The 13,357-nt window shown below is 45.0% G+C and overlaps 2 protein-coding genes across 13 annotated transcripts in view; one reads left to right on the forward strand and one right to left on the reverse strand.

The window, feature by feature from the left end:
• meis1b (Meis homeobox 1 b) overlaps positions 1 to 11,954 on the forward strand; it is a 222,402-nt gene extending 210,448 nt beyond the window's left edge. For all 3 annotated transcript variants that reach the window (XM_084375047.1, XM_084375045.1, XM_084375046.1), the window contains 5 exons: positions 1,786 to 1,844; positions 3,148 to 3,171; positions 3,912 to 4,001; positions 5,180 to 5,277; positions 11,028 to 11,954. In XM_084375047.1, the coding sequence (XP_084231173.1) occupies positions 1,786 to 1,844; positions 3,148 to 3,171; positions 3,912 to 4,001; positions 5,180 to 5,238 (232 nt within the window). In that variant the 3' untranslated portion in view covers positions 5,239 to 5,277; positions 11,028 to 11,954. The remainder of the gene's footprint in view (positions 1 to 1,785; positions 1,845 to 3,147; positions 3,172 to 3,911; positions 4,002 to 5,179; positions 5,278 to 11,027) is intronic.
• The window catches only part of LOC311270276 (uncharacterized protein), a gene marked incomplete at its 5' end in the record, with an annotated part of 156,243 nt that continues 151,585 nt past the window's right edge, over positions 8,700 to 13,357 (reverse strand). For all 10 annotated transcript variants that reach the window (XR_014624232.1, XR_014624233.1, XR_014624234.1 and 7 more), the window contains one exon: positions 8,700 to 9,476. The remainder of the gene's footprint in view (positions 9,477 to 13,357) is intronic.

A 13,357-nucleotide genomic window follows, 5' to 3' on the forward strand; every position in this document is an offset into this window, starting at 1 on the left:
AGAGTTGAAGGAATGCTCAGGCCTCCTCAACCCTCCTTGCCCTCTCTCCCTCGCTCCTCCTCTCATATCTCCCCCAGCAAAACAGGGTAGGAAGGGAGGAAGGGAGGGAGGGGGGTGTTGGTGATAAAACTCCAGACGTTCCCTCATTTGATGGTGCTCTGCCATGTCAGTGCATTCTTGCATTCCTCCCTGGTTCTCTCTGTTTCTGTCCCCCCACCCCAAACATATTTTATTATAACAAATTGAGAAATAAAATCGAGCTCAAAGGCTGACGCGGTATCTGTCGCTTTGTTTCTCAGATCGTTCCACCTCATAGAAAAGCACCGCTAGCAACCCCTGCAAAAAAAAGAAAGAAATTAACAATTTCTCCAAAGCGGTTTACAGGATGTAACGAAACAATTATATAAAAACTGCTAATCATTCTCCCTTTCTCCTGCTATCTGTCTCTGCCACTCTCTGTCTCCTCACTCCCCCTGCAGCTCTGCCTTTAGGAGGTGATACAGGAGAGATAGCGGGGAGGAGCGCCATAAAGCCGTTAGTGAGGGAATATTAAGGAGATATAAACCAAGAGGGTCCCATTCACTAATCAGGGGTCAAACAGATGCCCCGGCTAGTGGCCCTTTTGTTTCTTTCCCCCCTCGTCTCCTTTCTTAAGATCTCTTAAACGCTCTTTTTTTTCTCCAGCTTCTGAAGCTGCTGCGCGACTATTGTTTCCTTAAAGTTCGGCTAAATGCTCCCCCTTTTTAGAGATGAAATAGAAGTGTCCGGTGCGGCAACAGCAGGAACACATAAATCAAGTCAGAAGCCCCAAGAGCCCTCTCTCCTTGAGGTCATTACAGGTCAAAGGGTCATTTCACAAGAGGTTAGGCTGAGCAAGGCCAGAGCGCTGCCTCGGTGGGTGTGTTCGAGGGCGTGAATGTGTGTGAATGGAGCGAGATTAAGTCTCAGTGTGTGTGTGTGTGTGTGTGCAGTTAGAAAATGAAAGAGTAGCAGATTTAAATATGAGTAACGGTGTGTGTGCATGTGTGTGTGTGCTCAATAAATGGTCTGACCGTGTGCTTTTATTGGAGGTCACAGGGTAAAGAGGTTTTGTCCGGGGCTATATGTACCAAATCCAGCTCCTGTGAAAACACACGCACACACACACACTAAAAAAAGCTCCTGCTGTCACAGACTAACACATGGTCACCTGTCTTAGCAGAGTATCACCCAAAACAATGCCTCTCACCAGTGGCAACATGACATGTTTCTGTCAGCAACACTTCCAGCACCGCCGCGCTCGAAAGGCAAGCGTGTTAAACAGTCAGCAATCCGAGCTCGTCGTGAGGTGGAATGTCTCCAACAAAGCGAGATGGGTCGACATGTTTCAAACAGGCAGAGAGAAAATCCCGGTTAAGCCTCGCCCCACAAAGACCCCACTGTTCAGGCCGATGTGACTGTGTATAAGCCGAGGCCGTGCAAGTTTGTACAAGTCGTGGACTTCTGCGTTTTTTAGAGACAACCGCCTCGGTTGTTAGGGCTGTTAAGATGTGACTTTTTCTGTGGCTTTACCGGGGCTCAGGGCTGCTTAGGGGAGAATAATTTCTCCATATCACTGTTATGGTTAACTAAGAGAAAGAGGCGGGTTTGGCAACGCGTTTGTTTTCATGCTGCGTGCCAAGATTTTCACGGTGTTAGTCAGCAATTTTTGCCTGATCTTGTTTTGAGAAATACACTGACGATGTTTCTGTCTCCTTCCTCCCTCTCTCCCTCCCTCCCTCCCTCCCCTCTCTTCATCTTCTGCAGGTTCATTAACGCCAGGAGGAGAATAGTGCAGCCCATGATCGACCAGTCAAACCGTGCAGGCAAGTCTCCTATAGTTACTGTATTCAAGTCTCGCAGGCGAAAGCCGTCCACACTCCATGCACCCGGAGGCCCCTCAGCTGGTAAATACAGGAATGTCCAAAACCTCCTGGGGATTTCCCCTCCAGTGTCGTGACTGACCACTAAAATTAAGAACCAAAATGTTACAACATTAACAGCAACCATTAATCGACTTTGACGTGCCATTTGGGGTGAGAAGCTATTCATTAATTATAAAATATAATAATTTGGCTGAACATGAGTTTAACGACGAGTGGATTTATTTTTTTAAAGCCCCGTAAACAAAACTAGCTGTGTTCTCAGCAAAGTTTGCTCTTAACCCCTCACTCCCCCCTTTTGCCAGCCAGGCAAAGGAAAAAAAACACTCAACCCTTCCTCCCTGGCTCAAACCAAAACAGAAAGAGAGCTGCACCCGTTTCTTTTTTTGGGTGACCGTTGTTTGGCTTTTTGGCTCCAGACCTGTTTTTACCCTCCCTCCCGACCCCTCCTCACTCCTTTAAACTCCCCCCTCCTCAACCCTATTTGCGGCTGTTTCAGGGAGCGAGGGGAGCGAGTGAGCGGTCCCCCTGGTGCATGGCTTGGTTTGGACTGCCGTAAACTTTATTACCTGTAATAGGGGTCAGAGGTCAGGGTGGCATTAGGGGCGCAGTAAAGTTCAAAGGCATTCAGTGGGGCTGAGTTCTTGCTTTTGCTTGACTGACCCCCAAACAGCCTGAATCGAAGGTAAGTGGATTTCTATGAGAGCAGAACAATGGGGGCGAGGGGAAAAATAGGAACCCTATCAGGTTTCACTTATCGTCGCTGCTCAGTTATAAGCAGTATTTATTAGATAAAGCATGTAAGGTACGAGCAAGAATGACTTATTGTCTGATCAGAGCCTCGGCCTGGAGCTCATTTTGTTCTTTGGGTAATGTGCAATAATCAGACACCGACGAGAACAGTAATTAAATGTCGTAAGTCCTACATAACAAGTGATGATGTTTAATTTAAGGAACGATTCTGAGTCCAAAAAAAGTTTGCTACGATGATTTGCAAATCCTTTTTCCACCTATGACAAGATGTTAAATGTTCAGACTGACAGACTTGGGAGAGGTGGGAAGTAAAAATACTCTGTTACTGTACTTTTCTGACAACCTTTTAGTTTTACTCCCTACATTTTCACACAAATATCTGTACTTTCTACTCCTTACGTTTTCAAAACAAGCTTGTTACTTTAGTTTAAATGCTTTTGAGGAGAATTATAAATTATTTTTATTCTGCTTCATTGCACGCCACCTCCTCAAGACTCAACAATCAACAATGTTTCAGGTGCGTTTACGAACATCTCGGACAAACATTACTGGTTCTACCTTTAGTATTAATAGTCTATTAACATGACGTGAGCTTCAGTTAGCTTTGCACAGAAGTGGCTGGTAGAAATGTCCTTCAGAGGGACACTACTTCTACTTTAAGAGTCTTTTTGTGCAGAAGTATCTGTACTTTTACTTGAGTAAAGAATTTGTGAACCTCTGACACAAAGCGAGAACGAACCACGTCATCCCAACTTTTTTGAATTGAGGCTGTAGCAGCCTTGTTTTTACCTTTGCATGACTGACTTTCACATAAAAAAGCTACTTTAAAAGAGAAAGAACTTAATGTTAAGGAGTAAAATTAAAAGCAAATTATCCTCACAAGGACTGCAGTCACGCCAACATGTTTCATTGGTTCATTCTGTAGTAACAGTTGTCACCTCATGCAGATGGCTCGAGTCTCAGTCTAAAACAAAAGTCCTTGTGTAGTGTGTGTTGAACTCTCTCAGCCCGATCCCTATTAGAAGCATTTAGACGCATTAAAGTCTACCAGGAGCTTACAGTGGAGAAGCCGGCTGCACAGACACGGAGCAGAATGACGTTGAAAGACAACGGTGGCGGCTCCCTGTGCGTGCACCGGCCAACAGATGATCCCGCTTCGGCCACTGAGCCTTAATTAAAAGCACTAATTGACCACTCCGTCCCCTCCCTCCAATCCCTCTATCCCTCCCCTCCCTCTGTCTCCTCCTCCATCCACAGTAAGTCAAGGAGCTCCCTACAATCCAGATGGCCAGCCGATGGGGGGCTTCGTCATGGACGGCCAGCAGCACATGGGAATCAGACCACCTGGTAAGGCTTTCTCTGCGTGTCTGTTCCTTTCTTTCCTCCCTCTCTCTTCCCATCTTTCTCCTTTCTTTACTTGCTCATTTTCATGCCTTTGCCCTCCTTTTTTGTTCCTCGTCTTGAATCTTTTCTTATCAATCCCTCCGAATTTATTCTCACTCTTGTCCCTTCTAATGAATCTCTTTCATCCCTACTTTCTCAGCCCCTTTTTTTGCTCTCCTTTCTCATCTGTAACTGTAACTCTAGGTGTCTTTCATATGGTATCTGCCATGTTGGTGGTTTATTCTACCAGTAAAGATCCCCGTCTTTTCTCACACACAAGCACTTAGTGGAATCTATATGGCCGCCGTGTGGTGGTTTAAGTGTAAGCTGGGCCCAGTATATGCACCCTCAAACACAGTGATAACGATACAGACACACACACACACACACACACACACTGCTACCTCCCCCTCCCTCGGCACACACAAACCAGAACAGGTGTGGTCAATCACATTACACAACCATCTCCTTCCTCACTCCCACTCCCTCGCTCTCAGTCCCTCTCTCTCACGCCATCAGGTCTAATCCCAGAGTTTGTCCTTAAGCTCCTCTCCTCCTCCTCTATCCCCTGTTTTCTGGGATTCTCTCAAGTCTCTAACCCTATCTCACCGTCCACTCAAAGTCAGCAGGTTTGGATAAACTGCCAGGCTACTTAACCCCCCCTCCCTCTCGCCCTGCCTCACCACACCTCGCCCTGACAGATTTAAGCTAGTGCTCTCGTCTGCTGTGTTGTGTGTGAAGTTAAGTTTCACATGAAAAATCATCTGTTTTACCTTTTTCGTTCTCCTGGGCGCAATAACTCAGAGGCATACTGTGCCTCAACAGACCATTCAAAGGTGTGGTGAGTGATTCTGGAGAAAGACGGCTGATTGTTGAGTCTCATTCCTTAGTCGTCAATTTCCAAAAAATAATTTTGGTTAGTGGTGCACCTGTGTCTATTCGACGCCTTGGGAATGAAACCCAACAATCAACAAGGTGCGATACACATGTATAACAATTTTCATACATGTCTGTGAAAGTAGTCCCTTGGGCTGTGTTTTAGTTAGCCTTTTTGCTCCGCCCATCGCCAAAATATGTACACTTGACACCTTATTATCATGGTTTTGCATTTAACTTCACTCCCTGTCTCTCCTGTTTCCCAGGACCAATGGGTGGAATGGGCATGAACATGGGCATGGAAGGTCAGTGGCACTACATGTAGCCCCGCCTCAGTCCGACCAATCGCAACACAAAGGGGGATGTAAGTACACACGATGACCTGGACACACACTGACTCACATGCAACATTTTCAATAAGGACTCAGGACTCAGTACATTATTTATGTTTACATCTGCAGCAGATCAGGAGGTGTGGTCTGCTTGTAGGCTGCAATCTAAAAGGAAATCTCTGACTATTTTTACCGATGCACTGCCAAATAATTGTGAAGATTTATTATAGTTATGGGAGTTTTAAATGGATACAGTCATTGTTCGCTAATAGAAATTCTCCAGACTGTTGTTCCCAGGCAGATTTTTCTATGTTGCTCTCTCTCTAACTGTCCCGCCCTCGGTCTGGTGATAAGAGCCTTTGATCACAACCTTGCAACTCTTTTGTGTATGTAATGTGTGTGTGTGTTTGTGTGTGTGTGTGTGTGTGTGTAGCTCTCTCACACATATCGAATAGCTACAGGACCAAACATCCCTCATATCAGGGAGGTACAATGAGAAGGTTTTCAGGATTTAAACAGACAGTACGAACATTAAAACACAAATAAGTTTTGAATGTTTGAGTGCGTTTAAATTGATAATCCTCAAAAAATGAAATTATTTCGATTGAATTATTTATTTTTATCAATTGCTCTTAGTTTGTGTGTGTGTGTGTGTGTGTGTGTGTGTGTGTGTGTGTGTGTGTGTGTGTGGCGGATGGGGCAAAGAGGGGAGAAAGGAGGAGAGGGGTGATGCTGAAGGAAACAAGGCGGGGATGGGTCGGGACAGGAGGTGGGTGGTGAGATGGGGTGGGGGGACTAAGGGGAAGAGGGTTGGGGGGGCAGGTAGGACGTTACCATGGCAACAGACTGATTGGCAAAAATGTAAGCAGTCGTCGCTGGTGCAAGGAGAGAGAGAGAGAGGGAGAGGGGGAGAGAGAGGGAGAGGGAGAGAAGTGAGCGCCCCTTAAGTGTCATAAATCTGCCGGGTTGCTGTTGATGCATGAGCCACATTAATACTAACACTAACCAGCTCGAGGAGCCCCCTCCCTCACCCTCACCCTCATCCTCACCCCCCTCCCTCACCCTCACCACCCCCCCTGTCTTTCTAATGCTCGTTCTGTCTCACCCCCTCTTTGTGGTTTTTCTCACTGTCAATTCTCCTCCTCTATCTCTTTCACACAAACACCTTTTTTCTGTTTCTCTTTAATTCTCTGCCTCCCTCTCTCTCTCTCTCTCTCGCTCTCTCACCCCCTCCCTCTCTCCCTCCCTCCCTCCCTCTCCCTCTCTCTCTTGCCCCAGGGCCAAATAGACTCCCACATAATTCTGGATGTATACAGACTTGGTGTTGTCACAGTGCACAGTGTGTATAAAGTGGCTATGGGTCCAACCTTTGTGAAACATCATTGTTTTGTATGTTTGTGTGTGTGTGAATGAATGTTTATCTGTGTGTGTGTGTGTGTGTGTACCATACAAACATTCATATATGAACACATGCATTTGCCCGTGTGTGGGTGTGTGCACGCGTACAAATGTGTGTGTCCGTATGACTGTGTATGTATGTGCATGTGTGTGTATGGTAATAGGATTACTCCTGGCACAGGGAGGAGACACAAACTAGTGCAAAATGGAGGAGGTAGCCAGCAGGGTATGGAGCTTAGCTGGGCCTAATTGACTAGATCCAAATTAAATATGCCATCACCAGAGGTGTGACCAATGGATTTGACTTATTCAGTTTACAAAAATAGAGACCATTAACCCTCCACAGAGTGTGCGTGCGCGTGCGTGCGTCCGTGCCACGATGAAAATATGCCGCCCTTGTTTCAGTCACAAACGTCCACGACCAAAGCCAAGACACAAAATCTCACATCGAATGGCATCTTTCAGGTTAGAAATGCAGGGAGACATGGTAATAGAAGGGCTGTGCTTTCAGAATGAGACGTGTGTGTGTGTGTGTGTGTGTGTGTGTGTGTGTGCACACGTCTGTGTTTATGTGTGCGAGTGTGTAAACATGAGGGCTGGTTCGCCGTGTCCAAGCTGCCTCTTTCCAGCAGCTGCTAGCCTTCCCAGCAGACCTTGCTTTAAACAGCCTCAATTTGCCTGCTGAATCTCGTAATTGGGCCACCAGAGGAATCCTCTGCGAGACGGGCAAAGCACAGAGAAGACGAGTAGACAGCGGAGGAAAAAAGACAGAGGGAGCGAGAGAGAGAGAGAGGGGTAGACAGAAAGAGGGAGGGGCGGATGAAGAGATGGCGAGCGAGAAAGAGCGTAGACGACAAGAGCGAGGGGTTGAGGGAGTAGAGGGGAGGAAGGAAGGAACGAGGGAGGAGGGAGGGAATGAGCTGGGAGAGAGATGGTGACAGAAATATGTCTCCTCTTCCTCCACGACTAGTCGTTTCTTTACGGCTTCATTAGTTAGCCGTTGCTAGCTGCTAGCTCGTCTCCATCAAATATTGCTACTTTCCTTTCTAGGTCAATTAAATGTAAGTGATGTGTTATATTCTTTCATGACCAATTAAATTAATAGGTTATTACGGGAGAGGAGGGGAAACGGTTATCTTATTTGATTAAGAGAGCACAGGTTCATTATATTTTATAAGCAATTTTCATTAGCGGAGTTGAGGTTTTGTTACCGCGGGGCTAAATTGAGCGGTTATTGTGCCGAGGAGTGCTGAGCCTCGATACAGAAGGTGTGCCTAGCAGTCACACTGCAACATTAGTTAAAACTAAAGCCAATTAGTCCTGCTTAGTGAAAAGCGTTATGCTTTCCACCCAATGATGATTACAGAGCTTATATCCCCCTGCGAAACAATACACCTGTCAGCAGAGATGAAGCCCAGCAAGTGAAGCAGAAGCGAGCCGAGCCTTTGATAGCGACGAGAGTGACTCTCGGATGACCCTTACCCCCTTTCCCTTCTTCCTCTCCCCTGCTTTCCCTCTTCCACGAAATTAGCCAGGGGTGGCCCCCGAAAACTGTAATTTTCGGTTTCAGGACAATAGTTATCACAGGGTGGAAGAATTAATTATGGCGCAGAGCGTATGGAATTTACTCCGGCCCTCCCCGCTCTCGGCTTTTCCCAAAATGTCGGGTGGAACGCTTGAGTGAACGCTGCCTGTAACCCCTTTGCTGCCAGTCTCGGCTGGAGACCCTTTGTCCCAGGATTCACTGCTCCAATCATTAAGCACAAATTTGTTAACCTTCTGCTGAGGGGTCAAGATCCCTCCCCCCGCCCCCCCACCACCACCGTCACCCCCCCCACCCTCAACTTCTCTTTCTGGTGGATGAACTTTTACTATTAACGAACATTGGGGAAAAAACGGGTCCCGATGGGGATTTTGTGCCCCCTCGTATTGTCCATGTGAATGTGTGTCCCTGTTGATTTGGCCCCTCTGGAATCCCCCTCGGAGTCTAAGAAAGGAGGCCTACAGCTCAATGTATTGATTGGCTTATTAAGTGAAAAACCTTATTAGCGATGTGTGCTCTGTCAAGCATGCATAGCATTTATTAGGACCTTGACATGGATTTACTAAAGTAATCAGGAGGCTCTCGTTAAACAGGGAAACAACTTGAAGTGGTAATCCGGAAGATTCTTGATCATTTTGGGATGTTTCTGCACCGTTAATGGTCGTTGTTGTGGCGTTTAGTCGCTTGTCAATCAAACAGTGACTTCTGCTCGCTGGGGTCTTCTGCTGAAGTTTTGTTTCAACAGAAAACTGCCCAGATATTTAATTGTATGGAAACAAAATGCATCACTGCTTCCACGCTGCACTTAAGCTAGCATCGCTAATGACCTAGCTTGTCGTAGCGCCACAGGTTGAGTCCCACAATAGAAAAGGTCACAGGTTTGATGCCATTAGGTCCAGAAAGATATGTAACCTCCACCACCTCACTCATTGAAAGGAAGCTAATTGAAGCTCGCACAATAGCTCGCCCTTCTCTTACGCAAGTCGCACCTATTCTCCTCAGTAGCCCAGGTGAAAACTGATGGATGAGGGGAATGACAAACGAGGGCCCTTGCGTTCACTCCTCTGTTGTCCTCCTCCCCGCTGCACCTCTTTGTCCTTTTCCCAGCCTGCCTTTGTGCCGCCTGTAGTGGCCCTCTTGTGTGTGTGGCGAACACGTGGACGGGCCCCGGGCGCTCTCAGGTGACGGGCGGCCGCGAGCCTCACCTCTCCTCTTTGGTTTTGACAACAATGGCCGTGGCTCCTCAGCGGTGACTTTCCACCTGCGGAGATGGATGGCGGCTATTGTTGGCTTTAAAGAGAGGAATGTAGAGAGAGAAGAGGCGTCAGATGGATTTCTTTACTTCATTTTTCATTGTTAGGGGAGGTTTGATGCAGCATACTGAAAAGTGGGATCAGTTTAAGGGGTTAACAACCAGTGATGGAAGATAACTAAGTACTTTCACTCAAGTAATTTGAGGTACTTCAATTTTCTGCTACATTATACATCCACTCCACTACATTCAGAGGCAAATATTGTACATTTTACTCCACTCCTCTACATTTATTTGATAACTTTAGTTACTAGTTTCTTTGCAGACTGCATCAGAAACAAAGCAGCACATTTTTAAATTATTTTATCTGCAATCGATCAAAAAAACACTGATTCTTACGGCAAATATACAGTTAATACATACATGTAACTATCGTTTTATTTACTTTTACTTGTACTGTTGATACTTAAGTACATTTCATATCAGATATTTTCAGACTTTTACTTAGGCACCATTCAAATGGGTGACTGTTACCAAAGTAATATTTTATCACGATACATTTACTTTTACTCAAATATGACTTTTGGGTACTTTTTACAACACTGGTAACAACAATGTGTGAGTTTTAGAGTTTGTTTTACACTTTAACACAAGATTAAATTGCGTCTCATGTTAAAACTGAGCTGAAATAGTCTCAGAGGCCGACTGTAAACAATCAACAGATAAATCAAAGGCTAATTTTAAGTTTCCTTGTAGTCCAGTTTAACAGATTATCCAGGAAATGTTAAGTACTGGACCTCGGTATCACTTCAAGTCGATCATGTGTGTTTGGTCTCTAAGTCCTCTCCTACTGTTAAAGTAGCATTACTGAGGGTGTAGGATTAACTCTCTAAACCCTCCAATGCTCTCTCTCTCTCTCTCATTCATCCACACAGTCTTAGTGAAGGGCAGACTGTGGTCTGTATTCTGACCCAGATTAGCGCTGTGTTGGGTTGGCAGCAGTCGCCACATACTGTACTGCTCCTCCAGGGTCTTATCAGCAGGTCCTGCCATGTTCAAAATGTAACCTGAGCGTCTGCTTTCTGAAGGCTACTGTGATCTATTGTCGTATTTAATGAATGATTAATGACATCTAACTCATTCAACAGTTTTCTTTGGCAGTTAACGCTCCGTGCTTCAGTGGCGGAGACAATATGCTAACTTGCACAGAGCATAATGATGTTTGCATGATCCACTGGAGTTTTTGATATGTTGAGCTTTATACAGTGACCAAATTTACATGTCACTGCTGCAACGTGAAACCTTGTTGTCTCTACAACATGCGATCAGTTGGCTGTGAATGAGTTTCAACTCGTCGGGGACTGTTTAATTCCTGGATTGAAGTTAAAGGTCCTATTTGGAAAAGAAGTCTTTCTGAGTAACTCTTTCCCCTTTAAAGGCTTTTACATAACAGCAGATACTGTCTGTCTGATCCTCTCTGTGATCAGCCCTTCACAGCAGACTCCAATCTGTTTTCCAGATGTAATCTCTTTTATGTACCTGCGCAAAATCGATCACTGATTAACCATTCCGGTCTCCTCTTTCCTCAGAACTGCAGGGCAAACCAGGGGATCACCTGTCTCGCAGAGGGCTACGGAGCATCGGAACGAGACTCCTCGACTTCCCGGTGACAACAACCAACAGCGAACCCCTCTGTCAAACCACCAAGACCCAACAACATTTTATTCGGCTGACATGTGCGACATGGAAACCTGCCTTCAATCCTCGTATCCAGCGACAGAGATGCACAGATCAAACCTCATCCATCCCAGACGACCCCCTGTCCTGACAGACCCCTGCTTTCTTCTCTGGCGGGCACTAGACTTCGCCCCCTTGCCACTGCCCACTACGTTCACACGGATTCCTCCATTCAAAGTGATTGCGATTGCGAGCATAGACGACACACAAGAGACACGCTGTGTCCTTTTGCCTGTACCTTTGGCCAATGCAGCACCGGGTGATATATACTAGACTCTTTGGCAAACAAAAGAGACTTCCTGTGAAGAGCACTCCACTCTTTGGGACGACTGAATTGGACCAAGGAGAAGCCAATGTCTGTATCTGACAGGACACTAACAAAGCAAAAGAGGTGCCCTTTAAAAAAATATAGTGGATTGAAACATGGAAGGAGGGAAAGCGAGAGAAAAGAAATTAAAAGTATAACTATATCAACTCCTAGTTTGGGAAGCGAGTGGAGAAAGAAAATATACTGTATACTGTTGTAAAATTACGCTGGACTCTCACAAGAACTGGGAATTTAAGTATTGTAAATGCTATTGTATTGTTCTGCATATTATGTTGTTTCTAATAGATTTTTTAAAAAAAGGATGTGAACTTTTTTCTCTTTTTTTCTGATTTCTTTCCACACTATGTGTGTGCCGTCTCTCCATCAGATTTGACCTCCTGCCCCCTCCCTCCATTGAATCACGATGCATTTTTAAAAGAAAAAAAAAGTGAATAAACGGACAATACGATCAGTCTGTCATTTCTCGCAGGCCTTTATTGGATGGTAACAGAGAGTGTGATGGCGATTCAGATGTCCTGTTTTTCTTTTTTACTTACAGACACGGCCCATCTACGTACATGCAGGGTGCAACAGATTTTGTTTTTCAACCTTGTAACTCCAATTTTGGTCATTTCTTTTTTCTTTTTTTTTTTACATTTTCATATCAGTTGATTTTTCTCCACTGGTGCAAAAGTTTTGGTTGGTGCAAAAGAAATTTCGGACCGTCTGGGGGTCGCGAAACTTCTCTTAAGACAGATTTGGATTAACTCCGAACACAGTGACGACAAGCGAAAAGCAGTTTCTGAGAAGCTAACATTTTGGATGTACGAGGCTTTTAACTCATTTTATACTCTGTTCACATGAGGACGTGCACATAATGTAGGTGTCGACATGGCTAACATCATGACAGGCTAACAAACATGATAGAGAGCTTCACAAACAATCTAAAAAAAAAAAAAAGAAAATCACTGTGGATGGGAAACTACGAGTGTGTGTCCCACGAACATGTTTCCTGTTTTTCTCCATGTGTGTGTGTGTGTGTGTGTGTGTGATGGAGGGCCTCTGAAAGTCTATTCCAGTGTCCTATTGATGTGTTTTATGTCACAAGGCCGAGCACTCGCATGGCCAATGGATTCTCTTGCCCCTCGGTGTTTGATGCGGCCTGATAACGGGGAGAGGCAGAGGTTATGGGAAAACACCATTTATACCACAGTCCATTCATTTTTTTTGATTTAACCAGATGATGTAATGCTGATCAACAGACAGGAGAGAATGTAAAAGTCACTGCGTGTGTGTGTGTGTGTGCGCGCGTGTGAGGGAGAACGTGTGTGTGCGGGTTATCAATGCATCCATTATCCATTGCTTCAAACATGTATTACGCACATCTTTAAGATTCCTTTGAAGACGAGTCATGTTTCTTATGCTTTTACTTTGAAGGGTATATATGTACATCTGTGTTGTAAATAAATACTTTTTGTTCAAATAACAGAACTCAGAAGTAGTCTCACATTATCTCCTGTGATTTGAAAATTACAAAAAAAATGTTAAATAATTTGAACAAAAAGCAAAACAACAAAAACAACAACAACAACAACAACAACAACAAGTGATGCTGTGAAGCTAAATCAGGCACAAACATGTTGACAAACGTCCACAGAAGACAGCAGAGGTCCATTTATTCTTAAAGACACATGCACTTAAGTCAAGCGTCCTCCCATTGCTGTGGATAATGTGCAGCTAATGCATGCGTTCTGCTGTAATGTTCTCACACATGGAGAGGGGAGAGGGGGCTCGGCAAGACGGCGAATTATCCTTCATTTAGCATTAAAATTCATTTAGGTAAAATTGCTACAAACATGTAAATGGGAAGATTAG

This window comes from Pagrus pagrus, assembly GCF_965226575.1.
Source record: "Pagrus pagrus genome assembly, chromosome: 15".
NCBI classification, from domain to species: domain Eukaryota; kingdom Metazoa; phylum Chordata; class Actinopteri; order Spariformes; family Sparidae; genus Pagrus; species Pagrus pagrus.